General features: G+C 41.5%; 1 protein-coding gene and 1 long non-coding RNA gene across 5 annotated transcripts; one reads left to right on the top strand and one right to left on the bottom strand.

Moving 5' to 3' along the window:
* Window positions 1–10824: 10824 nt before the first annotated feature.
* Window positions 10825–14903, bottom strand: LOC142361926 (uncharacterized). Of its 3 annotated transcripts, none has more exons than XR_012764525.1 (4): window positions 14730–14903; window positions 14082–14203; window positions 12493–12621; window positions 10825–11421 (listed from the first exon to the last, which is right to left on the bottom strand). It is a non-coding gene; the product is annotated as an uncharacterized LOC142361926 (long non-coding RNA). The 3 variants fall into 3 exon arrangements; XR_012764524.1 differs by having other exon boundaries at window positions 14779–14903; XR_012764526.1 differs by lacking the exon at window positions 14730–14903 and adding an exon at window positions 14428–14610.
* Window positions 14904–14980: 77 nt separating this feature from the next.
* DTD2 (D-aminoacyl-tRNA deacylase 2) lies at window positions 14981–26073 on the top strand. 2 transcript variants are annotated; one of them, XM_075425876.1, is made up of 3 exons: window positions 14981–15103; window positions 21235–21304; window positions 23404–26073. In XM_075425876.1, exons 1-3 carry the CDS (start codon window positions 14996–14998, stop codon window positions 23655–23657), a joined length of 432 nt encoding a protein of 143 aa, XP_075281991.1. In that variant the 5' UTR covers window positions 14981–14995; the 3' UTR covers window positions 23658–26073. The 2 variants fall into 2 exon arrangements, with proteins under 2 accessions (XP_075281991.1, XP_075281990.1); XM_075425875.1 differs by having other exon boundaries at window positions 23332–26072.
* The last annotated feature ends 1458 nt before the right edge of the window (window positions 26074–27531 follow it).

The following is a 27531-nucleotide window of genomic DNA, read 5'->3' as shown; positions in this document are numbered from 1 at the left end:
GCCGCCCCCGCCCCGGGCGCGCTGAGATGGCGCCGTCGCGCCGCGCCTCGACCCGCCCCTGCGCCAAGCCCTGCACAGGCCCGGGGGCCGGAGCGCCGGCGTCGGGGCTGGGCGGGCCCAGTAGGCCTGGGGGAGAGCGGCCAGCTCGCTGGCGACGGGGGACATCGTGCTGAGAGCCCCGCTGCGGCTCCGGACCCCGCTGGAACAGACCAGCCTTCCCGGGTAAAGCGCCGAGCAGTGGCACCGTGAAGCAGCAGCAGCAGCAGCACAAAAAATCGGCTTCTTGCCTCTGTCTGTGAGAACACTGGGCCCACGGGGTGAATACCGGGTGGCCGCGTGCCCTGCCAATCGGTTCGGGGTCGTTCCCGATGGAGTTGTCCTTGTCCCCGTGGACGCTCGTTGCGGTGTCCTCTGCGGCGCTCCGTCGGCTGGCCGGTGCCCGTTGAATTCTCGTCTTGGCCCGCAAAATGGTTGGCCAAGAGCTTGGCCCTTCCCTGGTTTCTGTCCTCTGCAAACGTAATAAACGCATTCCCTTTCATCATTCGGATCGTTAATTAAAAGAACAAAGAGACCTGTAGCCAGGACAGATGCCACGTGATACTGTTTTTAAATGATGTTGAAGTGCTGGTAATTGTTCTGGTTATAGTTTTGGTTTTCCAACCAGTTTACACCTGCTCCACAGAGAGGTTTCATCAAAACCACATTTCTGTGCTGTATGTCATGTGAGATGTGTTCAAAGCTTTCAGGTACACATCATCTGCTGCTTCTCTCCCTCCTACAAGGCTCATAGCCACGTTGTGGAAGAAAATTAGGTCGGTTTGACATGACTGGCTCTTGACAATCCAATGAATAGTCCTTGTTCATCTAAGTGGTGCTACAGAAGTAATTCAGGTCTTGGCAGTTGCAGGCCGTTAGTTTTCACAGATAAAATACAATGCAGATAATGTCCTTTGTTGGTATCTGTTGTAATACGTAATGGATCAGAGGATTTTACATGGGTTTAAAGCATTATTATAATAAACATTTTCTGTCTTTCACAGTAAGCAGAATTTTCACCACTATTTTAAATGTTTGGTTTTTTTTTTTTACTAGTATCATTCAGAGCGCTAATCAAGCATTTTGGTAAACCCCACCATTTTCAAAGGCTTCTTCTAGTGCTCAGCTACGACACGAAAATTACAATGATAAAAATAAAATTTTCTGCTATCCTTTAAGTGATTCTCCCTCAACCTCTCATTTTTGTTGTACCCACAGGAGCATATTTTGCGTAGCTAGCAAAGACACCTGAAGAAGTCAGGTAGTTTCCCAATAATTTACCCTACTGCAAAACCAAAATGCAAAAATATACCAAAAACCAATGAGCCACTTCATTTTGAAACTATGATATAGATCTGTCTCAAGGGCCTTTTCTTCACTGCCTCAGGAAACCATGTTACCTTTTGCTTTGCAAGAAGTTTGCATAATTGGTTTTCCTACCTTGAGCAGCTGGAGACAGTGTTAAAGTGCAAAATACTATGCATCTCACAGAAATTAAATCGGTAATGCAGGATCACTGGTAGGCATACAGTTTAGCTATCCATCACTTTAAAGTCTATGCTAAGAAAAGAAAATGGCAAAGAAGTTCCATCATGTACTTTTCTGGTTCTGAGAGTAGCTCCAACACGGACTGGAGCAACACTGGCAAATATTTTTGTGCCTTTGTTTTATTGTAAAGCTGATCTAGCACAAAATAAAATACATTTTTAGAAAAGTAAGCTGAAGTAGTTTTTCAAACTGTCACCTAAGAAAGAACACTTATCAATATTTTTAGTCTTAATAATTTCTTTTAGCTCTGGTTTGGTAATAGTAGGGGAGCTAATATGGCAGTAAGTTTATATGTGAATATGAAAAGAAGAATTTGGCCATTAGAAAGAGATTAAATTTGCTCAGCACTAAAGCAGACATAGAATCATAGAATCATAGAAAGTTTTGGGTTGGAAGGGACCCCTAGAGGTCATCTAGTCCAACCCCCCCCCCAGCAAGCAGGGACACCACTAACTAGATCAGGTTGCTCAGAGCCCTGTCCAACCTGGTCTTGAATGTTTCCAGGGATGGGGCCTCCACCACCTCTCTGGGCAACCTGTGCCAGTGTTTCACCACCCTCATTGTAAAGAATTTCTTCCTTATATCTAGCCTAAACCTACCCTGTTTTAGTTTAAAACCATTACCCCTCGTCCTGTCACTGCTGTCTCTACTAAAAAGATTGTCCCCATCTTTCCTATAGGCTCCCTTTAAGTACTGAAAGGCTGCAATCAGGTCTCCCCGCAGCCTTCTCTTCTCCAGGCCGAACAAGCCCAACTCTCTCAGCCTGTCCTCATAGGAGAGGTGCTCCAGCCCTCGGATCATTTTTGTAGCCCTCCTTTGGACCCGCTCCAACAGTTCCATGTCCTTCTTGTGCTGAGGGCTCCAGAGCTGAACGCAGTACTCCAGGTGAGGTCTCACCAGAGCAGAGTAGAGGGGCAGAATCACGTCTCTCGACCTGCTGGCCACGCTTCTCCTGATGCAGCCCAGGACACGGTTGGCCCTCTGGGCTGCCAGCGCACATTGCCGGCTCATGTCCAGCCTTTTGTCTATCAGTACCCCCAAGTCCCTCTCAGCAGGGCTGCTCTCGATCCTTTCATCCCCCAGCCTGTACTGATACCAGGGATTACCCCAACCCAGGTGTAGGACCTTGCACTTGGCCGTGTTGAACCTCATGAGGTTCACACAGGCCCACCTCTCCAGCTTGTCCAGGTCCCTCTGGATGGCATCCTGTCCTTCTGGTGTATCAACCGTACCACTCAGCTTGGTGTCATCTGCAAACTTGCTGAGGGTACACTTGATGTCGCTGTCCATGTCATTGATAAATATATTGAACAGCACCGGTCCCAGTACGGACCCCTGAGGGACTCCACTCGTCACTGGTCTCCATCTGGACATTGAGGCGTTGACCACTACCCTTTGGCTGCGACCATCCAACCAATTCCTTATCCACCGAACGGTCCACCCATCAAATCCATGGCTCTCCAATTTGGAGAGAAGGATGTTGTGGGGGACCGTGTCAAAGGCTTTACAAAAATCCAGATAAATGACATCCATTGGTTTTCCCTTGTCCACCCTTGTTGTTACACCATTATAGAAAGCCACTAGGTTGGTGAGGCAGGACTTGCCCTTGGTGAAGCCGTGCTGGCTGTCTCGAATCACCTCCCTGGCCTCCATGTGCCTTAGCATATCTTCTAGGAGGATCTGTTCCATGATCTTCCCAGGCACAGAGGTGAGGCTGACAGGTCGGTAGTTCCCAGGGTCTTCCTTTCTACCCTTTTCGAAAAGGGGCACAATGTTTCCCTTTTTCCAGTCACTGGGGACTTCCCCTGACTGCCACAACTTTTCAAATATCATGGAGAGTGGCTTGGCAACTACATCAGCCAGTTCCCTCAGGACTCTGGGATGCATCTCATCAGGTCCCATGGACTTCTGTACATTTTCAAGATACCTTGATTGTTAATAGTAGAATACATTGATTACAGTGTGACTGAGTAGTATTCCACCATCTCTACTAATTGTGAAGACAGTTTTATGGATTATACCCTTCTCATAATTGCTTTTGGCTTCGTATTTAAATTTTAACATTTGAAAGTATTGGTCTAAATTGTTTTCCCAATGTGTCATTCAGTCCACATACGGGCCTAAAATGTGAGTCTAGGAAAATGCAGCCAAAAATTAACAAAGATTTTACTGCCAGACTTGAATCTTTATGGGAACTACGGGCAATCTCTGCATCTTTCAAAAAATTCCACTCTGGACTTTTCAGTAATTCAACAAAATGAAAAACACGATACTTAATTTTAATGCAAATTAATAACAATTTCTGTAAGTATAACAAACCATTTCAAAGACTTTAAATTGCTATTCAGCCTGGACACTGACAAGATAAAAGTGTAATTGATTTTGTCTGAAACTAGATTTTTGTCTTGTGTTTAAATGTGTTCTTCCTCCACCCATAATCAATTAAAGGTATCCAGGTATGGCTAGGAGAGATTTGTTGCCAAATCACTCCAAATTTTAAAAATGAATTAACATTTGAAAAATTACTTGGTAGATAGTCAGGTTGTTTTGTGTGCAACAGGAAGTAGTAAGCAGCTAAAAAAAGAGTGTTTTATCAAGACTGTAAACTTTCAAAGCTGATGGACCCTTGTGTTTTCATTCTTATTTCTGGATGTCTGCATAGCACCCTATTAATAATATAGTAAATTAAGGACACACTGCAAACTCTTACTCATATAAGCCCTCCATTTTGGTCACAATTTAAACTAAGAAATCATATTAAAGAAATGTTCTTCAAAACCAAGGGGTCGTTTGGGCTTCATAACTGGGCCCGTAATCTTTGGCCGCAGAGGTATACCGCAGCATACCAGGGCGAGTGCCTGTGGCATGGGCATCGCCAGCTCTGTTTCTTTCTCTGGCTGGTCAGACAGCCCTGGCACATTTAAGATAAAGAAGGTTAAAATATCGCTTTTTATCCTTTTTGTCCACATAGTGATAATTACTTGTTTCATGAAGAAAGGAAGTCAAGTTAAGTTTTAGGCCAGTTATGAAAGTTTATGTGATGGACAGTGCGGCTGATGTTGTATGATTAAGAACTACAGATACTCATTAAATTATGAGATAATCTGCCATATATTGTTATGTACTAAAATAAGATACAGTGCCCTAAAAAAGAGTTGTGGAAGTTGTGGCACTTCTGGAGAAGCCAGGAAAACTTTCACTATGATTCCCTTTTAAAAGTTAGAGGCTCTGCTTCTGTCTGAGCCTCAGACTGCTGGAGAGCAAGGAGGACATCTGGGGTCATCACATTCCCTTTTTTCCATGCTAGCTTAAACTGGAGCAGTTGTTCCCAAGCCTTTTAAAGCTAAACCTAATTTGAAAAAGAATGGTAATCCTCTGTGACTTCTCACGCTCTTGCCCCACAACTGCTGGTGCAGGGAGCCGTGCTGCTCTGCCCTCATTTCTGAGCCGTGGGCTTGTTTGTGTTCTCTCTTGGCTCAGCCCATGCACCATCTCAGGATAGCTGCCGCCTCCTCCCTTGGGCAGCTCGGAGACCAAGCTAGAGCTGCCTTTGTGGCTCTTGGCGGACTATCATTCTCCCGTGGGGCTGACAAACTAGACCAGGCTGCAAAATAAACCAAGCCACAATGCCTACCGGTGTGAGTTCTTTGCTTTATCTTGCTCTGCTCCTAATGTGAGTTAAAGCAACTTCCAGGTTACTTTAGTTAATACTGAGACACGCAATCTGGTCCTGCACAGACCAGCATCGGTTTGGCACGTGGGCTCGGTGGCAACAGGCTCCAGCCGTACCAGTAAGGCACACCTCAGAAACATCTAAGTAGGGAATTTCAGGGATGAGAGGAGAAAACAACTGCAGGGGTGTATGAGGAGAGCCCTTATGTCTCACCCTGTTGCCTTTCTGTCCATTAGAATTTCTCTTCTTAGGTCTTTTTCCTGCTAGGCTTAGATACCAAGGCCGACATCACTGATATCCAGGCAGTTACGCCTACTTGTTGCAAAGTAAATTTTGCCGAAGGGATTTTAACAGATTCCAATTTCAAATACCCATACAGAACAAATGATGTTTACCTGTGTTTTCATATGGGATATTACCTTGTTTAAGAAGCAAACTTGGTTCATTTTATATGGCAATACTTGAAACTGCAACATCTTAACAAGCACAATGAAAACATGTAAGAAGCAGTAATAATTTATTCATTTTTCTTGATCATGCATATTAATATTTTCAAAAGTAGCTTCATCCTGTGTGAATTCTTTGCCATACCTTAAACTGAGAAAGAAATTAAGTTGTCTCCTTTAGTTCTGTTTTGCTAAATGAGTAAGAAGGTCTGGCAGAATTGAGCCAAATTTAGTCTGTATATTACTTTCATGTGGACATTTTAATCATTGCAGTCCTTCACAGTCAAGAAGAAATGAAAACCTTATTTAAATTATTGCTAGATTCTTCTGAAGTCAGTCATCAAGTTCTTCAGGTTAATACTGCTTACTATAGTAACAGTCACATCACAGTGAAGATGCAGTGGATATTACAGCAATTTTTCCAGCCTTAAGCAAGTGGTGCAGAAAATGAAGAGATTTATTTTGTTGAATATGACCTTCAGTAACAAAGTCACATAATTTTTCTTAGGAACTGATATATAGATATTCCTTGCATGAATGGAATAAACTCCAATTAACAGTATTTCTGTACTTGAAGAGAAAAACAAAGGATTGTTTTTCTTAAAGTATTTCTAATCTTTGCCATATATTTTACAAACATTGAAGGAAGGCTGGCATTTTTTCTTTCTTCTGTCCTTCCTTCCCCTCCCCCCCGCCCCACTAATGGAGCTAAATTGCAATTATAAGAGTCCCAGGGCAGAAAGAGCCCTATTGTATTAGACATTGTACAAACACAGAATAAAAAAGATGGTCACTGTTCTAAAAGCTTTACTAAATCATTTGACACCACTGGGCTGAGTCATAATGGCATTCAGTTACAGTTTCAGTTGCTGAAATCATTTTAATTCTGCTCTTCATTTTTCTCAGTAATGAGCTTATATGCTTTACAGGAGGCATTTTTGTTAACATCAGACCCTTGAGCCTAAATGAGTTCTGTATAGTAAATTAATCTTACTTGACCAATGAGGATGATTGAGACATGACATCAACTTTTAGTGGGCTTGGGGTTTAGTAATTATTTTGAAAATCTGGTTCATGTTCCCAACCAGTTCAGTTTTGCTCCATGACCACTCAATACTTATAATTCCCAGTACACTAGCAGTGGAATATATTTCAGAAGGGCACTGATGAACTCTGGACGTATATAGACCACTTACACAATTATACCAGCACCAACCTGCTCCAGAGCATTTCAGTGTGCAAGGACCAATCATCTCAGCTGAAAATAAGTATGATCCAAGAACACTTCTTGTGTCCGTGCACCCTGTTTGAAGCACTATCATGTAAAACTATGAGGCACTCCAGCACTGTGGAGCCAGAGCAGCTGATTCTTGGAATGCAATCCTCTGGTTAATCCTCAACTGTAAAGGAAAGTAGCTCTTATTCAGGGTTTTACACTGAGCCAGAGGCAGATCCAGCAATATAATCTGGAGTTCCTGATTTCTAATCTCCTATGCCGAAGTGTTACTATTAGTGATTTACTCCCCAAAAGAAGAGAGACACAGTGTCTCAGATTTTTAATGATGCTAACGTCCTCTAATGACAAAAAGCAGGCTGCGATAGGCAGAATCGAGCCAGCTGATGTTCCTAGCACAGAGCCCGAAGATAGGCATGTTTATAACTTGCCTATTTTCTCCTTTATAGGAAGCTTAGACCAAGGAAATACAGCCTAACGGAGAGCACCTTTGAGGATTAACTTTTACACGAAGCTCAGCAAGTTCCTCTCGATTCAGAGAATTTATCTTTGCTTTCTTTTCCACCCCAGCTCACTGGGCATGGAGGGACTGGGCTCATGGCTCCCCACAGCAAAGTAGCTAGGTTTCTTACTGTAATTGGTTCAGAGGAAGGTAGTTTTCTAGTGAATTCTTCATGAAAGCTCTAGGCCTGTGGATCTTGAAACTAAAGTCTAAAACCCAACTCTATCGCAGGACTAAATGTAATTTGCATTCTTCTAATTACTGCCACTAAAGGACTGCACTGTGCCTTTTAAAATACTAATTTAATCAAACTTAGACATGAGGAAATGTCAGTATTACAGGAAATAGAGAGACTATTGATAGAAAATACACAATATTTTTGACACTAAGTTATTGTTGAATTCGGCACTTGGCTTATTAGCTCAAATTTAGGACTTCTGAGAGTCGTTAGAGAAAGGAGGTTTGCAAAGCAGGGTGATGTCGTGCAACCTTCCTCTTGAGAATGGGCTCTGGCCCATCTTAACTGCTGAACCAGGACCAGATTTTTTTTCATTAATGAGTGAGCCCTGACCTAAAGTATGTCAGGAACTGTTAAAAGTAAAATGAGTTGCAGTGGCCAAGAATATTTCCTGCAATTGATTAACTTCCTAGTATAGATGTAGCCTAGACATTCACCTGAAGGTGAACAGAGTCATTCTCTAAGCTTCAGAGTGCATTAGTTAGTTCTGTGTTTTCTACAACAGGAGCTAAAACACCTCGTATTTCTGCTGGAATTAATTTGTGGGCACCAAAATGAAGATTTTTTTTTTTTTTTTTTTTTTTTTTAATCTGGCTGTGGCCCTCACCCAGACTGTCACTATAAGACAGTTATTTTTTCTTCTCTGGGCAACAGAGTATCCAGGGAAAGATTAAATATCTGTAATTAATATTAAAATATCACAAGTTACAGAGTAATTGTTTTACCTAGTTGTTCATAAAAATGTAAGCCTCCAGCAGTTCCAAGAATTATCTATGAAATAAAAGCCTCTTTAAGAAAAAGTTATACCAAATACCCTTCTTCTATTCTGTTAGAACATCAAATATTGAAGATAAAGTGTTTTACTTCCACTCTGTAGCAGCTATTTAGCATCTATTGTAAAAGAAAGAAACTGTGACCCCTTGGCAGCTTGAAAAAAAGACAGTCAAAGATTACGTGAAAAATCTCCTTTTCATCATTGCAGTGCTTCTGAGGTATCAAATAATAAAGTAATAATATCATCCCAAATGAGTTCAGAAACATGCATTAAAAAAATCCGTGCTTAAAGAAAGTGTGAAAATTAAATATTAAAAAACAATTCTTGACACTGGAAGCTCTTTGAAACACGTTAAGCCATGCTGGAAGTCATAGCAGGAAGCCACATTATTTCTTGACACGTGGTCTATTATCTTATTTGACTCCATGAATATTCATTAGAATTTACAATCTTCTATTATTTAGCTTAATGCATTAAACATCTGCTTTTTTCCCACAAAACCTGAGGAGAAACAAGATCACCTTCTATTTATGTTGGTTAAAATTATGAAGGGATTATGTACCATCAAAAACTAAAGGCTGATGGTAAATGAAAGTCCTACATTTGCCATTTGAAAGAGTTCCCAAAATACAATTTTAAGAAAAGCCCATAGATCAACATCACTGTGTCTGTATACGATGCTGTGCTATGGCAAAGCGAGATACCTTGTGTGTTGTAATGCAATGTTCTTACATCGAAGGGAGTAAAATGCCAAAAGCCATCAGCCCTGCTTGGCTCATTGAGCTCTGGCAATCCTGTTGGACTATGCTGTGAAAGAGGTTGCCATGTTCTGGGAACAACAGCTCCAACAACCGATAAATGAAAGAGCAAGCATACAATTAGTGCCTCCTCAAACTTATCCAGTTTTATCATGATGCATGGCAAACAGCACTGGATGACTTCAGAGGTTTGCTATTCAGAGAATTTCCTAGTGACCTATCATTTGTGTGCATGCTTGCCTGACTAGCTAAGGATCAGTATACCTGAAGGGAAAAAAAACGATAGGAGCTGTGGCTCAAGGAGAAAGCTTTTGGCCTGAAGCTGTGGTAAGAGTTTTATTTTGAAAGTCATCCATATAAATGCAAAATAATGACATGCAGCCTGATTATGCCTATACACTCAACAGTAACTGGAAACAAGAAGTCCTCCAGGTATATAGAGAATAATAAATGAACTCTCATACTGTTTGTGAAAGGAGCAGAAAGAGTCACGTCTCAGTCCATGTACATTTTTAATAACATGAGGCTTTATGCCAATACTCTAATAATTTTACATATGGCATGTATTGAAAGCATGGAATCCCAGATTCCAGCTCCTAGAAGTTATTGATGCATTTTTGTCTATAGCAACATCCTCACATTACCATCAAACTTTCTCATTGAAAATGAAAAAAACAGCCTGTACAGCGGCAGGCTGTCATTCAGCATTCCTGCTCCTCCCTGTTTGCTCCGGGCCCTCTGACCATAACGTTAGTCTTTTATAGCAAGGTGGGTGCTTTTTCCCCCATCACTGCTTCAGTTACTCTCCTACATCCAAGCTGCTTCCATGCTCCCTGCTGTGTAGAACCCAGATCCCAAACTCAGCAGACCAGGGAAGCAAGTACAAAGACACTTGGATACGCCTGCGGGGATCAGCCTGGATCTGGCAGGACTAGTCCTAAGTGAGAGCAGAAAGCTGCTGACCTTTGAGGGACTCCTCACAGACTCAGTTTGGTGGCTCTGTGCAACCTCCCTCTGAGTTCCAGAATTTAGCATTGTGCTGAAACCTCAAGGTTGGCTCTGCACAAGAAAGGTTCAGGACTGTAGCTTCCTAGTTCTATGAAAAAAATTGTACCGCTTCAAACCAGTATGAGGTGTTACACTTAGACCCTATGGTACATACTGTAGGTAGGCTACTCCCACTGCTCTGTTGATTTCATTGGAGCAGGATACGAAAGTCCTTAAAACATTCATGTCTGCCAATCATGCAGACAGAAGTTTGGTATGGGAGACACCCAAGCAGGGAAAAGATACAGTAGTTAAAATGTCACAGGCAACTGAACATGCCTGACACCTGGACAGAAAGAAACTGTGATTAACAACAGCCTTCTTATTTCCTTTAGGCAATCACAGTAAGCAAGCAGATTGTGTGCCTTTATCTGGCTACCTTTTTTTCCAACAGAGCCAAATTTCTTCTTCTCACTTGGAAAAGTTGTAATTGTACCTGACACAGCCTTCACACCGAATCTGTTATTTTGTTCAGAAATTTAATTAACTTTTGATTACTCTAAATTAACAATTTCAGTATCTGTTTTGTAATTGTGCAAAGGACTAAAAAAAACCGCACTGATCTATCTTTAACAGTGTATTTTATTTTTGCTGCATACTTTAAACACGCATAAAATCAACTGCTAAAGTCATGGGATTGCTCTTCCACAACAGCAACACCAGCCTTCAATGGAAACAATTCTGACATTTGTAGGGACAGTAAAGGGACTCTGCTGGAAGAGCTAAAGAGGTATGTCAACTCTGAAGCTACAAGACCTGGGGCTGAAGAAGTCATGACCTTCCTCAGAGCTATGGTGCAAATCAGAAAGATAAAAATCACAGTGCCATCTCTTCCTCTCAGTCACCTTCCCTTAGAAGCCTGCAGTGCTTCTTTTGGAGGCTAAACAGATCTGGGGGTCTGTTTGGAAGGCAAAGCTGATAATAGTCTTCACCACATGTCTTCTCTGGAAGAGCTACTTCTGGCAGCTTTACACTGGCATTGTGCAATACTTGTGGTCTTCGAGTGACAGGACTGCAATTCCATCTTGTTTCTGCTGTTTGACTTGTACTAGGGAAATTCTTCATGCCTTCTTTCTGCTTTCCTGATGTAAATGCCTCCGGAGGAAGGAGAAGCATGGTTGGGAGGCAGACAGACATACTGCTGACCTTAGTGTCTGGAGAGTGCTTTGAGTAATAGAGAAGTCAGTACTAAATAGTTGTCATAATGCGTCTGCTACTTAGACAATAAAAAGATTCTAACACCACCACCTAATCCTCTCTACACCCACATTGCTGTTCAGCAATATCGTCTCTCTTCCAGCTAATTGGCATTTCAGCTAGCAATTCTGAGACTGTAGAAAGAAAAAAGCTTAAGTGGGTCTTGAACTAGAGTGAGAAACAGGCTACAAACAAAACAAAAAAAAAAATCACCAAATATAAAGAGCCAGATAGCTCATCACAGATGGTATGAGTAGGCTAAGTAGCTCAAAAACAGAAGCAAAATAAGTAAACTGGGAGCAAAAGAAAAGAAAAAGGGATCACTGTCCAACAGAAAGCAAAGGACTTGACTCAGTTTAGGACGTAAGATTGTAAACATCATTTCAAAAAACAAAACACTTATTCTGAGCTGTCTTGTGGCAGTTTTAACATCTTCGACTAAAGATATGCAATATCTTTCTTTCTTTGGGGAACTGTTTTTTCAGCATGGTCAAATTAAAAAGTGTACTTTATTTAAACATTAATCCCAGCTTACAAAGTATTTTGTGGAATTTTCTTTATCTCGTGATGGAAATTTGCAATTCATTGTTGCAAATACCACCTTCCAGGCCATCTCTGATGATGAAAGATGTTCTAACAGCAACCTCTACCAGCTAGCGCAGCAGAGTCCATTAGTTCTGTCTCACCCTTCATGGCCGTAGTGGCATCCACCTGTGATTCTTTACTAAATGTTACTACATGATTTAACTAAGTACTCTTTCTTTCCTTATATGTGCCCTGCTACTTCTCTTCTTTCCTTTTTTTTTTTTTTTTTAATCTTTGTATGTGTGGGAAGAGAGTTCCACACTCAACAATGGAGAAAATAAAATGTCGAAATCTAATTCTTCCCTTGACACTCTGCAGCCTTTCAGCTACTTCTGCCTCACAAGAGGTAGTTCCATTAAGATATAACCATTACCAGCAACCTGTTTTGTATCATTACTGTCTTAAGTGCCACTCCAGCTTTGTATAATTTCTCTTCAAAACACATGACACTACCTGGGGGCACTCCGTTGATGTGATGATAGCTGCTTGAAAGACTTTTGATCATGGTTTCAGACACTGTAGACAAAGGAATAACATCCCAGATGCATCTTGTCCCTTCAAAGTTCCAGTCAACCACTGCCCCTGCCAAATGGTATGCAAAACCAAACTCAATATTAACAACAAAAAAGAAAAAGAATTCAAGGCTACTTGAGATCATTTTGGTACCAAAAGACCTCTAGCATTTCATCCTCTGATAAAACAGGAGAAAGCCAAGTCCCTGCAGAAGCAGAGTTCCCAGCACCCACCCCCCTCTTCACAAAAGGATTCATTCCATTAAACGTACATGAAATATGCATGACCATTCACACAAAGGGTGAGGAAAACACATGTCCACTGACATTTGTGAGGAATGGTTCGTACTGCCATCTGCCCCGCTGAAATGGAATTGATGTGAAAATAACCAGAAATGTCTTCTGGATACCATTCTTCAAATACCTACTCTCTGCTCCAGTGACAACAAGCAGAGAGGTTACAAGAAATATTCTGGGACAGCTGTCAAATCCAAACCATGCAGAAAAATGTCTTTATATAACAACTGATAAAAATATCAATAAATTTTATGCATGGATATGTTCTTTAGATGTCAGGAGGTTCTTTTCTATATAGAACCCACAATCAAATCCAAACTCTTGTCTAAAATTTAACCAACAAATTCACTATAATTCTTAGGCATACAAAGAGAGGCCCTTAACCTATGGGCCAATAAGATTCAAGAAATTCAAGATGCATTACAACAAAATGAATTTGAATTCCCAAGGAAAATATGACATAATTGCACCAAGAATCCATAAATAAACAATGATGTCATACTAATTTTTCTATGCACTGTTTCACAGGCATTTTTGTTGAAACTTGCACATGAATAAATGTTCTCCATCAAATCCTGGTGTAAATGATAGTATTGCAACAAAGAATAATCAGCATCTTTGTATATTAATATCCCTTTATAATCCGCTTACATAATTTGCTCAGACTGTAGTATAATCCATTTTCCTTAACAACCTATTTATATCACAAATATATATGGAAAAACCCCTAATTTTAGATGGATTTCTACCTCATTAAACTCTTCTTAATGAGTTTGGGGATACAGCTTTAGAGTAAATGAACCGAAGGTATTTTAAATAAAATTAGCTGAGTTTAAATAAAAACAGCTCACACTTAACAATACCCTACAGCTAGCAAAAGTCAGCTAGGTTATGCACTAACCACCTAGTGCAATCTCCTCTTCTTCCACAAAGGTTTGCTTTGGGAAGAACGGCCTCACTGAACACTCATGCAAGAGAGAATGGCGTTTTAAAATAACAGACAGAAGCCAAATACATCCCTATGTGCACACTGCCTGTTCATGAGTTCATATTGCCCCTTGCTGTGCAATAGTAATCTTCAGTAATCTTATGCTATGACTGAGGCCTGGTAATAAAATTTGGTTTCTTGCCTACACTGCTATGTTTGTTTTTTTTTTAAACATGGCTGTAAGAATAAAATCTTTAGTCTTAAAATGAATTCAGACAGAAGTGCCGAGTTCTGCATCACTCTACCCTGACTTTGCTGAAGCCAGTGTTGTTCAAAACTTGCGTCTGTCAGAATCTCTGGACGGGCGGAGGGCACAGCTCTTCTCCTTTCAGGGCTGCTCAGTGAGTATCGGGGTACATCCAAAAGCCTGACAAATAACAGAGGCAGTTGCAATACTTCAACTTTTCCCATTAGCAATGGAATCTCATTTCAGAACTATGCACTTTTTTTTCAGATATGATTTTGATCCTTAGCTATCCAGATCCCTTTTAACTGCATTATTTTCTGTTCCCCCTGCTCCAAAGCAGTAGCCTTGCAGAGCAATGCTCCAGCTTGATAGTTCACCTCAGTCACCTGAAACACAAACATCACCTGTTTTTTAAAGCAGCAAGTGACAAACAATACTGAGATTAGTAATTCTCTTTTTCATGCAGAAACTCCACTGCATACTGTTGCTACCCCGAGCACGTAACGTTTCCCTGCCAGAAGACAAGCAGATTCTCAGTTTCTCATCAATAAAAGGAAACAAAACCCTGCCAGCTGCGGGGCACCGGCGAACCCAGACATGCTTTGGTTGTCCTGAGCCGAAGCCTGTGCCCCCGCTGCCCCCCCCCCCCCCCGGCAGGGGCCGGCAGCTGCCGGGCCCCGCTGTGCCCGCCCCGCAGCACAGGTACCGGCACGGCAAGGCCGCTGCCGCCCTGCAGACCCCGTCCCGAGACTCGCCCTGGGCGCCGGTGACAGGCCCGGGCTGCCGCGCCCGCGGTTCCCCAACCGCCCGCTCCTCCCTCCAGCCGCCCGCGGGCCCCCAGCGTCGGGCGGCCGAGCCGCGCCGAGCCCCGAAGCCGGCAGCCCGCGGCGGCGGGAAGGCGTCGCCCGGCGTCAGTGAGCGGCGCCAGCACGGCGCACGCCCGCCCCGCCCTCTAGGTCGCGCGGGGCCGGCATGGCAGCAGCGCGGCCGGCGCTGGCTCGGGCCCTGCTGCAGCAGTGCGCGTCCGCCCGGCTGCAGGTGAAGCCGCCCGAGCGCGGCTCCGAGCCCGAGTGGGCGGAGGTAACATCCCCCCGGTATCGCCCCTTCTTCCCTCGGCCGGGCGGGGGGCGGCAGGAAAACGCTGCGCGCAGGCGCCAGCGGGGAGAGAGAATGGGTGGATGGGCGAGCGGCTGCGGTCTCCGAGGCGGTGGTCCGCCCGCCGGTCCGAGGGGTCAGGGCAGGAGCGCGGCTGCCGGTGATGCCTGCGCCAGAGGCCCCGGCGCGGCTCGCTGGCTGTGCCTGCCCTCGCAGGCTGGCTGCCGTCCGGCCCCCCGCTCGGCAGGGGGCTGGCCCCGGGCGCCCGTCCAGTCGCCGCTCGGCCCCGGCCGGGAGCGGGAAGCGGGGGCAGCAGGAGTAGGAGGACCAGTGAGTCGGGTTAGAGTCGGGGAAGTCGCTTACCGGTTACCTCACAGGCAAAGCAGACGTGACTTAACTTGGGGAGTTCAAGTTAATTTGCTGCTGGTTGACATAAATATTCAATTAGTGATTTGGGTAGTGGGCGAAAAAACAAGGAAAACCACCAAATATTTAGACGTTTGAGGAAAACACCCCTCTTCCTTTACCAGGCTGAGCTTCACTTCAGACACCTCTCCTGACCCGTCCCTGGTATCCACTCTAGAGCCTTCTCCTTGCCCCGCTGTTCCCCGTCCCCAGGGGTGGTGCTGGGTCCTCTCAGCAAGGTGTGAGCAGCGCAGGAGGCCGGGCTCAGCATGTGGCCATTTCCCCCCGTGCTCCGACGCTGGCCCTTCCCTGGGCTGCCAGCCCTTTGGGGGCTCGGCTATTCCACCACAGAGCACCTTCTTCCCTGCTAATTTTATGGTTCTCTCTGTGGCATTATCTGCCCTTGCTTAAATATTGCTTCACAGGAGTGCTGCAGACGTGGCGGTGGGCTCAGCTGTGCACCTCATCCACTGTGTGATGGCAGACACTTGGAGAGGAAAGGCCAGGCAGAGCAATGGGACTGGGGCAGCAGGAGTTCTGATGATTTTTTTGTTTTCTCGGACCACTAACCGTAAATGAAGTTTAGGATGTAGACCACCACACAGTTTGAGGGAAATATTGGAATTTCCCCCTTTTCCTCCCATAGTCTTCTGTCAGGAGAAGACTCTGCAGGCTCTTTGGGCTACCTGCTGTGCATACCGCCCAGGTCGGTCTGCGAGCCGCGAAGGCTGCCCTTTGGGATGCACTGTCCCACTGTGGTTGTCACTGTTTATGGGTAACCTGCACTAGAATAACTCATCTGTGCAGGTGTCAGCTATTTAGCCCTTGGGTTTTTTTCACTTTGTCTTTTGTCCTGCTTAAAGACTGCTACAACTTAAGGGGCTAAATACAGTCAGGCTCATAACTTTTTAAAAGTCAAAGTTCTGGCGTGTTTAAAGGGCTTATGAGTTCATTCAACAAATCTGAAGAGAGTTTTTTTTTTTAAAAAAGCCTGTCCCTAGGTGTTTCCACTGTTTGACTTTCACGTTGTTCTTGAAACATTTCTCTCCTTGTTCGGAAGAGGCAGGTGGATCCATAAGAACTAGTTTCTGCAGCGTGGTCTGGGAAACCAGAACATTTTACTCAGAGGGAATATGTGTCATCTCACGGATTCTGCATTTGGCTGAAGTGCATCTGTGTGTATTGCATTATTAGCCTCTCAGTATAAGGTTAATTGTAGTATAAGTTGCTCAGCACAGCATAAATTAACTATAGGAGAAATGCCTATTTCTGTCTTGGTAATCTCAGAAGTAATTGTAGATCTGGTAAATAAAAGCAGAAATGTCATTTTGCTAGCTGTCTTTTAAACTGTCCGAAAAGAGGCAGATGTTATGGTTTAGAGATATCATGACTAACTCTATTAGAAGGAGGTTATGCTGTTTATATCTTATTTGAAGTTTTAAATGGCTTAACCAAAATCACTGGGAAAGTAGTAGGAATCTGCAAGAGATTTAGGTGGTCTCAGCAGCAGATATTCTTGAGACATGAACCTTACTAATATTCGTCATGGGTACTTAGGAATCTTTCCTGGGCACCTGGGGCTTTTTAAGAGAAATCTGTTTTAACAAGAACTAGTCACCATGCAGCAAAAACCTACAGGAAGTTCGTAGTTTCTTGAGTAAGACTACTTCAGAGGTTGTTGGAAGGAATCTTTGCTGCTGACATTTTCTGGTGGGGTAGTGTTACTCCCTATAGATGCATGTCAATGCGAAAATAAAAACCATAGACCTCATAAAATATTATTATTTGTATAAACCAGTGTGTTCCTGATGATCTATAACAACTTAAAAGTAGGTCTTCACCTTGAGAAACGTCTAGTGTACTATAAATAACACATTATGTAGGTGGCTTTGAATAGCTTCTGAGCTTGAAGAGACCCCTGTAGGTACTTTAGGAACCTAAGAGCGGATGTTCTTTATCTGGAAAAAGGTTAGGGGTGTACTTTACGTCTGTACATGAACGACTGCCTTCATTGTGTTTTCATGATTGAGTTTTTCTGGCCTGTTGAGGATTACTGGGGATAGGATGTCTGTTTGTGGAGAAATGTTGGTTAGATAGCATCCATAAAAGGCTTGTCTATACAGGAAAATACTTTGGAGTAAAAAAAGGAATTACACTTTTAAAGGTAGGGGACAGATAAGATGAGATTGGTTGTATTTCATAACTATGGGAGAAAATAAATGTAAAATGAATATTCATCTAAAAAGTATAAGTGCCTGCACTTTATGCAATGAAAACTGCCTTTCCATTATCTCCTTCCCCTTGATTTGTTTTCTGGTTAAGATAGCAAAAAGAAGTGCAAAGTACCAGCCACAGTCTTGTTCTGCGACCTGTGGTGGGTGATGTAACTTCTCTTTGCTACAGCTGAATGCCAGAAATGTGGAGAAATCTTCTCATGGGGTAGCAGATCTGAACTTGAAACGGAAATGTTGAAGAATAATTTATGTAGGTTATTTTCACAGATCGGCTTCCTAAGGATTACAATGTCTCTGATTTCATTATCAGTTGCATTACATTTCCCTGGGGAAAAAAAAAAGCTAGAATTGAGATAACATTTTGCAGAATATATTTGGGTTTTGCTAATGAAATCCTGCAAAATTCACATGCATGTATTTAGTAAGGAGGATGAAGAAGGGGTTAGTTATTTTTGTTTCCCTCAAAAGAGCTAAAAAGCAGTATTTGGAGGCAGCATTGCGAAGGCTGGCTGTATGGCCTTGGGGGCTGGGTACTTCAGCACTTCGTGATGCAGGTTGCCTGGTCTGATGATTACTGAGGACAGTTGTATAATAAATGTCAGTGTTGCAAAGTAGCTTGCTTTGTTGATTTATTTATGTAGGCATTTCACTGATAACAGTAAATCCACACAGAGCAGTTTCCTTGCCCAACCACCTGCCTGTCACTACGTAAGTTCCTTGCAGTGGCAGTTTGAACATCAGCATGTTGAGCTTATGACCTTCTTATTTGTGTTATTTTGCTTGATTTTGCCTGCATTAAATATAGATCTGAAGACCAGTCAACTAGACTTTGGTAGGTTACAGAGGACCTTCAGCAACAGCAATGTTTTTGCTTTGGTTCAAAAGGTTTACACATTCCCCTTCCTCACAGTGGCAACAAGCACAAGTCTTAGGCCACCTGAAACACTGATGTAGTATCAGAGGACTGACGTGCATTATGACCTTAGCTCTTGAAATTGCATGCAATTTCACATCTTCTGTTCAATTAAGAGAACTAAACAAAAAAGTAAGACCCAACAAGAGGCTGAAATATGATTGCACATCTGTTGAAGACAGTGTTCAACCACAGTTTTCAGTTATAGTTGAAACCGTAACATGGTTGAAAAGTGTTCTAGAAGGTCATAAACATGCAATATAAACAGAAGCATCCTCTAGCAGCTTTAACTTGCCTCTGAAGTGAATTTTTTTCATTTAACATCCTGTCCCTCTGATTTCCCTAAATTTGTCTGTCTCATCTTTTGATAAAAAGTGTGTTCAAAAATTTGATGCAAATCATGATAGAGGATGGAAAAATAATTTTTTTACTTAATCTTTTGCAGAATCACAGAATCACAGAATGGTAGGTTTGGAAGGGACCTCTGTGGGTCATCTAGTCCAACCCTCCTGCCAAAGCAGGGTCACCTACAGCAGGCTGCACAGGACCTTGTCCAGGCAGGTCTTGCATATCTCCGTAGAAGGAGACTCCACAACCTCCCTGGGCAGCCTGTTCCAGGGCTCCATCACCCTTAGAGGGAAGAAGTTCTTCCTCATGTTCAGACGGAACTTCCTGTGCTTCAGTTTGTGCCCGTTGCCCCTTGTCCTGTAGCTGGGCACCACTGAAAAGATCTTTAGCTGTCTGGCCTTAAGTACTTGCAGATGTCACTTTATTTAGTTCACTTTATTTACCTTTTCATCTTTTTAAATGAGCTGCTTGCAGAATATTATTACTTCTATATGTGAGACTGTGCAAAAAATACTGTCACAAGTCTCAGAATTAGCATGATCTTCTGTGATATGCATTATATAGCGGAGTCACTTGTTTCTAATGCAGTAGTCAGCTGTATACAATCTAAATGCATTTGGCCTATTTTATCACAAGTGTTTTTGTTAATAGGTATGTGTGCATGGTTATTCTCTTATTAAAATCCTGATGCAGGTCTGTTTCTGGAATGAATATTTAGCTAAACATATAAGGATATCCAACTTTTGGCAGCCTGTATTTCTCTCCCTTATTCCAACAGATGGTTTGAATTGTCATTTGAGGTTCAGGCCATCAAATTTCTTACAGTGTTTATGAAATATGGCAGTCATTTGGGAGCCTGTATAATATTCTGCAGTGGTCAAAATGAGTTTTGAAAGGAGGCATTTAAAGCTTTTGAAAGATCTCAGCATGTGACGCTTTGGCTACAAAGAGCATTCTCTTCTTCCAGAAGTTAGTCACTAGAAAAATAGTTGAGAAGGCATAGCTCTTCTCAGTCATTGCCTTGAGCATTTTGTTTAATATCTACAAGAATAATGGGGTAAAACCTCACATATATTGCTAAGTTTTTTCACCGAAAACCTCTATCTTTTAAAGAAAAGGGGTGAAAGAAAAAAAAACAACACGTATTTTTCAGAAACTATTCTAATTTCTTATCCTTTAATAATGATGTTAAGGTCTCCTTCCTGCCCCAATCTACTTAGCATCTCTTAAGTGGTATTTCATAAGCTGACATTTATTTTTCTTCTAACAGAAATACAAGTATACTCATTCTTGACAAATCAGTAGTGAGGTTTTTTAGATGCTCTCCTTGTTTTTTATCCTGAAGAAATTAAACCATTCAGGTATACTTGTGCATGAGACATAATTGCTATTGGCTGCAGAGCCTATTATTTTGTCTTAATAAAGCACAGGCTGTTGCATGTGCATTCCTTGTGAACTATCCAAGAGAGCAGAAAAGCTACACAAGACTGGCCTTGCGCTTTCTCCTCAGTACAGACCTAGTTCTTCCATCAGATAGACAGTTCGTACAAGCGGTCTCTCTGAATGCTAAAGAAGTGGCGCATCCTTGACTCTGTACAAATCAGGGGAAAGGTCACATGTCACCAAAAAGGTTTCACCCAAACCAATAATAATATTTCGAACAACTTCATAGTTGTTGGTCATCATATTTAAATCTTTAATTAACAGACTCTGTGGTTTTTTTTCAGAATTATCCTGTACTAGATTACTTTTAACATCGAAACATAATTCAGTTCACTGACAAGTCCTGTGGTGTTTGTCATGTTTCGTACTTGGAGATAAACTCATAATTCACACTGAAAATTATTTTATCTGTATGTTTGATAGGAAAAAAGGTTAAATTATTTCCTGTGCTATATTTAAGTACACTAATTAATCTTGTCATCTTGTCTATGTTAATACTGTGCATTGTACATTCAAACTAAATTTGGCTTCACATGGAGCTCATAAATTGGCTTAATTGTATATAGAAGCCTTGTGCAGATATTCAGTATATATCTCATAAGCTTCCACAGTGTGGTGTGTAAACTTGATGTCTGAAGCTATACTAAATGACTAAAACTGCTCTCAGAAGCCTTTTTGTTGTGTAGTTTTGTCATTTTTTGTAGCAGTTTTAATGTGAGTGTGCATAGTGGACAATGAGAAACATTGACGTAGTTTTCTGTAATCTTTCATAGGTCCAGAGAGGGCTTGTTATCTACATATGCTTCTTCAAAGGTGCTGATGAGGATCTTGTTCCAAAAATTGGTATGATATAATGCTTATAAATTCTTGTATTGTTTGAAAAAGAAGAAACGCGGTAGAGGCAGGGAAGACAGTAACCTTTTGGACAAGCAGCAGTCAAAAAGCCATCAGATAGCATCATTCCAAGTCAATCACCTGGCTGAAAGAACAGCTTGGTCGGTCTTGTTTCCTGTGGCAGTTGTCCATATCTCTCACTCTGTCCGTCTGCTCATGGTCAACCTGTTAGAAAGTCAGTTCCCAGGATGATAACATTCTAGCCAACAGAGAAAGCCCTGCACTTGCTGTTTGACACATTACATGTATCAGGCAACAAGTTCAGTCCAGGAGAGAACTAAATTTAGAGAAAACTTTTCAAATAATTCATGGCTTGATTTGAGAAGTATTTTAACACTGATCTTGCTGTATGTGCAGGATATTTAAAATTGTAGCCAGTAGAGGGAGTTGGGTGGCTAACTAAGTAGTGTCCTTCCCATCTCATTTCAGTGAGACTATATAAACTGTTGGCATTTCAGGTGCAGTTTTCTGGTTCAGAACTGATAACAGCAATATCTGGCGTTCTTTCCCCCTTCTCCAGATGCACTTTAACATTTACATCAGAGAAGATGCTGTGGTTAAGGTCAAACGGTAGTGATTTCTGTCTTCACTCGCTGTTGTTTTGGCTTGAGGTTTCTGTTTAGGTTTCTTTTTTACTTTTATTTAATTTCTTCTCCTTGCTTTCCTCCATCAGTAGCACTGGATCATCTGGGAAATTCTGTGATGCCACGTATTCCAGATAAAAGTGCCTTTCCCTTTCCTTTTCTGCTACTGTTAGTGGTTTCGCAAAGGTCATGTACCAATAGTCTATTTCAGGCTCCTTGCTGGGACCAGCAGAAAGACCTGGCAGTGCGCAAGCACAGGTGCTATTGAAAATGCTGAGAGCAGTTCCTGGGGCATTCTCTCTTGGTCTTGGAGGGAGGCACAGTCTTTCTGCAATGCTAAACTAAGTTGAAATCTTTGGGAGTATTTCAAGCTATGCTATGAAAATTGATTTTGTGCTTGTGAGAGTTTCATGAGAGTTTTACTTGAGAATAATGACCTTTTTGGCTGTGTGGCAGCTGAAGCAAGCCAGAAAAAGAAACTTCTGTTTGCTATTATGAGATTCATCTACAACCATCCTCCTTAAGTGTCTGTCTTTTACAGAATCATTTTTCCTAAATATATTTTGAAACTGTTTAAATGAGTGGGTTTGGTTCCTGAATCACAACTCAGCTCTTTTTGCTTCAAACAACGTTAAACTTTTATGGCTTTGGAGGCATAACTAGTATCCTTACAGCTTTTACAGCATTGGAGGAAGTTTTGGGGGAATGATTTGATTTGTTATAGAAACGTTGGAAAATACAATGTTAGTAAAGGCATCGATTTTATTTGCAAGTTTATATATTCTTTCTTATGGGCCAAATTGTGTCGCTGACTTTCCTGCTCATTTCCTCTCCGAAAAGAGAATCTGGCACCTGCTGGTCTGGAAGTGGAGCACTGAAGGGCACTAGCTCTGCTTGGGACCAAATTGCCAAGCTGTGACTTCAGCCCAGATCAGTGCTGGGTCCTGCTGCAAACTACTACAGCCAGAATGAAAAGATGGTCAGGGCAGAAACTTCTCCAAAGTGCACTGAAGATGGTGTTATCTCCTGCAACATGTAGTGTTGAGCAAATGTTGCCTATTTGAGTATCAGGCAATTAAGTTAGGGTCACTAACTGGAACCTGGGTTTCTTTGGGGGTGTCCAACTAGAACAGCCAACCACTTCCCCTCAGAAATCTCTCTTTAGACATATTGTATTAATATAAATATCCTTCACATTCTTTACAATACTCAGACATCATAGCTGGTTAGTAGTATTTATTGACTGTCCATGTTTCTTTTAGTTAATAAGCAGTTTCTTTTACTTGAATAGTTTGTCACTCTTCACAATATTTGTTGAATCTTGTTTATGATGTTATAGTAGGTCCTGTTAAATTTACTTCAGTTACACTCTTATTTTATTTTTATTTGCAGTCAATACACTGTTGAATGTTAAATTAAGTGAAAATGAAAGCGGCGAGTACGTTTCTGTTCTCGATTTACCAGGCGATGTGCTAATCATACCACAAGCTACCCTAGGCGGTAAACCGAAGGGAAGAAAGATGCAGTACCATGCAAACATTGAAAAAGAAAAAGGACTGGAACTTTATTCTCAGTTTGTGTGTTTGTGTGAAAAAGAACTGGCTGCCAATGCCAAATGCGTGGAAGCAGGTGTTCTCGTAAAGCATGGCACATATGGAAACAGGCAGGTTTTAAAACTGGATACAAATGGACCTTACACTCATCTGATTGAATTTTGAAAAAAATAAATGATATCCTGGATACAGTACTGGCTTGCAACTGTTGTCTCTGTTTTATTTTTCCCTCCATTTCTAAGCATTAATGTACTTAAATGATTTGGGAGATACAGTGTAAGAAAGACTAGTTTGTACTAGTGTTGCCAATCCCATTAAACAGAAGGATGCCTGAGACTGCTTTGTGATAATGAGTATGTGTTCTATGTCCATATTCATCTGAAGTGTGCTCAAAATAATTGTTAATATAGATCCAATGAAGATGTATAATTTGGAAGGCTTTATTAACAAAAATGGGGTAGTGCATACATTTCTTCCTACAAAATAAGGACAGAAATATTAGGTGTATTAGCTATTGTAAAGTACGCTCGAGGAAGCGAAGTTTATGGATTTAAAAAAAAAAAAGAATGCTGTAGATGTACTTACTTGTTCACAGATTTCCTGAGTCAGACAATTTTTGTCTTTGTTTCCCATCTGTAAAACAGCAATGCTTTCTAGCTAACAGATACATTGAAAGCACAAATTCAGTGAATTTTTAGCCTCTCGGAGAGTAGATAGTGAATAAGCAAGGCCATCCCCCTCACCCAGAGTGTGTAGGAGTGGGACGCTTAAGGTAGTACTAGGACTGAACATGGGCCATATAAGGAAGAAGTGAGGCTCGTCTAGAAACTGAAGTCAAGGCTGTACCACTGAATTGCTTTCTTGAAGTTTATACTCCAAAATCTCCTTTGATTTGTTTTGATAGGCTGCTTGCTGTAGCTTGGTCTGTGTCCTTGTTACCTTGGTCTTGTTGTCTACTCAGTTCTTTTATAACATAGCCTCAGGAAAAGGATGAAATATTCAAATGAAGACAAAAATAAAAATGCTGTGATGTATGCTGCCACCTCATTGTTCTCTCTGCCCCTATTGCTTCCTTCCAGCTTTTTGTCTGTTGAATCCGCCAGGCAGAGACTAGCTTATATTTCTTTTATGAGCAGTGTTGGCACATTTGGGGCCTCATTCCCAGCTGACCCCCTATGCAGCACTGTCATAAACATTATTAACAGATGGTGTTAAGAATATAAAAAGGGAAATTCTGTCTTGTGAGGCAGTAAGAGCAGAACAGCTACATTAAAATGTGGCAAATTCAAAACTGATTCAAGTGCGTTCATTCTGTGAGCCAAGTTTCTCTTTTACTGCAGCATCATGGTTTTTGAAGTCAGTAATTTAGAAGGGTTCAAAGTGAAATTAGACAATTACATGGTTTGCAGTATTTATCCAGAATTCCCATTTAAATAATAAATTCTTCTGGAAAAGATGTAAAACCTCATGCTTAGCGAGCCGGCCAGCTTGAGCAATCTTAAATTGTAGGTCAGTAGTTACAAATATTCTGTCCTTATCTTTACATATTCAGTTATGTTTTTTAAAAAATAATCTGCAGGCTCAAACTATGCCATGAGAATCACATTTTTTGAACAGATACAAAGCTCATAGTTTTGAGAAGAGAGTAATGAGATTTTTCAGATTAACATAATGTATGGTTAATAATGATGAGATACCTAAAGATGTTGAATTCCTGGCAACTGGCACTCTCACAGTTGAAAACAACTATTCACATCAATGGCCTGGAAATATTAGCTAGGTCCCAAATGACATATTTATTCATTAATAATTAACAGTTATGATAGACACAATATGAGTCATATTCTAAGTTCTTACTAGCGACATTTAAATAAGATTGTCCTGATGTGAATAACTACTACAAACTCATTACGATCTGTGTGCTTGAAAAAACTTTCTTTATTCCTCTTTCTGTTGGAAGCCAAATCCTAAAAAGTGCTGAGTAATACTACTTCTCACTAACCTTACAGGAATTGTGGGTATTCAGTATATCTCAAGTATTCATCCTTCGAGGTATAACACAAAGTCTGGAGGTTTTAATTACTTTTTTCCTGGCTCTGGAAAGATCTTTGGCAGCCTGGCAACTCATTCTCTCTATTTCAAGAACTCTGCAAAGTTGTAAGAGGGATGAGTTTGAAAATGTTTAGTGAAAAACAGACTTCAGACCAAACTCCGTCTCGTACTGATCTCTCATATAAAACACGTACAAGCTTACGCATATTTCAGTGATTCTTGGGACAGGACAGAACTCTGGACTTTCTGTAAAAAGGTGGCATCTTTGTGTATTATCTGCCGGTTTCTGATTTATTTGTGTATCCATCTTGGAATACTGATTTCTGCCGTCTTTTGCTCCAATGATTGGCAGCTTGTTGAATGTGGTGCCCTTTGTTCTGCCTTGTTTATATCTACTATTGATTTGCAAGCCATTACTGAAAGAAGCCATTTCTGAATAACATGATGGACCGTACTGATGAAAAAATTGATTAAAATTATTTTTTCAAAGCCAAATGCTCATTCTCTTCTGCCATGAATATATGCTTTAAACAGATGACCTGACACTGCTTTGAATAGTTTCTATTCTATGACTAGACAAAAGCTCAAATGATTATCCTGTTCTATACTTAGAGAATGTCTATTGGAAGGTGGCTAATATTCCTACCACTTCCTTGAGATAAACTGTAAAATCAGGAGTCATCATTGTGCTATTCTAGCGTGGCCTCCAATTCAGCTGTCACACAGTAATTGTTATATTGGGTTTTTGCGACCTTGGTTGCCGCATACACACCCAGCGTGTCTAAGCTGAGTGTGTTTGGACTATGAACTGAGCTCATAAAACTGAGGAGTTCAGGTGCAATAGCCTGTTTTCTAGTCACCAGTATTCCTGCTTCCTTCCTATGCCCTTTGTGGAAGTACTTACCTCTGCTGCTACATACAGTATGCAACATACAAATATTAATCCAGAACTGGAAGGTAATAAATATTAATCCAGAACTGGAAGGTAATAAACAGCATGTAGCCCAGTAATACTAGTAACAATGCTGCAACTGTGTTGCTATTGCTAGTAACAGTCCATAGGCTTTGTCCTGAGTTTACAAGACCTCAGGACGGAGGCTTATTGCATGTGCTTTGTCTGAACTTCCCCAGATCTTCCTGGAGCTTTGGTTTTGCTTGATTTAGCTGTAACAATAATTTTTCTAATGACAGGAGACCATGGCTAATTTGTTTCACTTTTGCTTTGTATGGTGTCACCACAGTTTTTAAATAGATATTAATAATAAGTTGTTACTCTGTGTAGCATGATGTATTTATGGCTCTAACATAATGTTACAGTGTACAGAAATGAAGGCCTGTTAGAACAGCAGCAGCCTTGAGAAGTGAAGACACCAGTGGCAGTGTAGAGTAGAGGCTTGGGACGATAAGAGATGGGGCACAAGCTGGCATGGGAGACCCCGAGGCTATAAACAACTTGCAAATGGCCAGTTAAAAAAATGAAGACCTGGACAAAATTAGACTTAGGGGTAAAAAGGAGAAGAAAGAACAAGTATCGAAGATAAATAAAATACAAATACATAGTTGCAGACGAGTGAAGAAAAATCAAGGTGCAAAACTTTATTAGAAAACAAGTGAAAATAGCCCCAGGTGAGAGCTATTTCCAGAAGCAGAAAAAGGGGAGAAAGAAGAAGGAACCATGAACACCGACATCGTGCTCCCACAGGCACAAGACTCTGGATGCAGATGATCCCCTGTGCTCCCCCCACCAGACAGAAGCCACAGGGAGGTGAAAGGGTAAGCGTGACACCGGGAGAAGGGGTAAGTACTAGATAGTGCATCCATAATGATTTTAACCATAATATTATTATTGAGACTTTCTATACTGTATCTTTATTTTTATTTCCTTTCTTTTTCTGAAATAATGTGATCTGGACTAATAGTAATCCTTTCATTAGACTGCTTAGGTTGGAATTATACTAACAATAAATTTTGTGTGACTTTACACATA

The sequence above is a fragment of the Opisthocomus hoazin genome, chromosome 7 (assembly GCF_030867145.1).
Source record: "Opisthocomus hoazin isolate bOpiHoa1 chromosome 7, bOpiHoa1.hap1, whole genome shotgun sequence".
Lineage (NCBI taxonomy): Eukaryota > Metazoa > Chordata > Aves > Opisthocomiformes > Opisthocomidae > Opisthocomus > Opisthocomus hoazin.
This window is presented reverse-complemented; position numbering and strand designations above follow the sequence as displayed.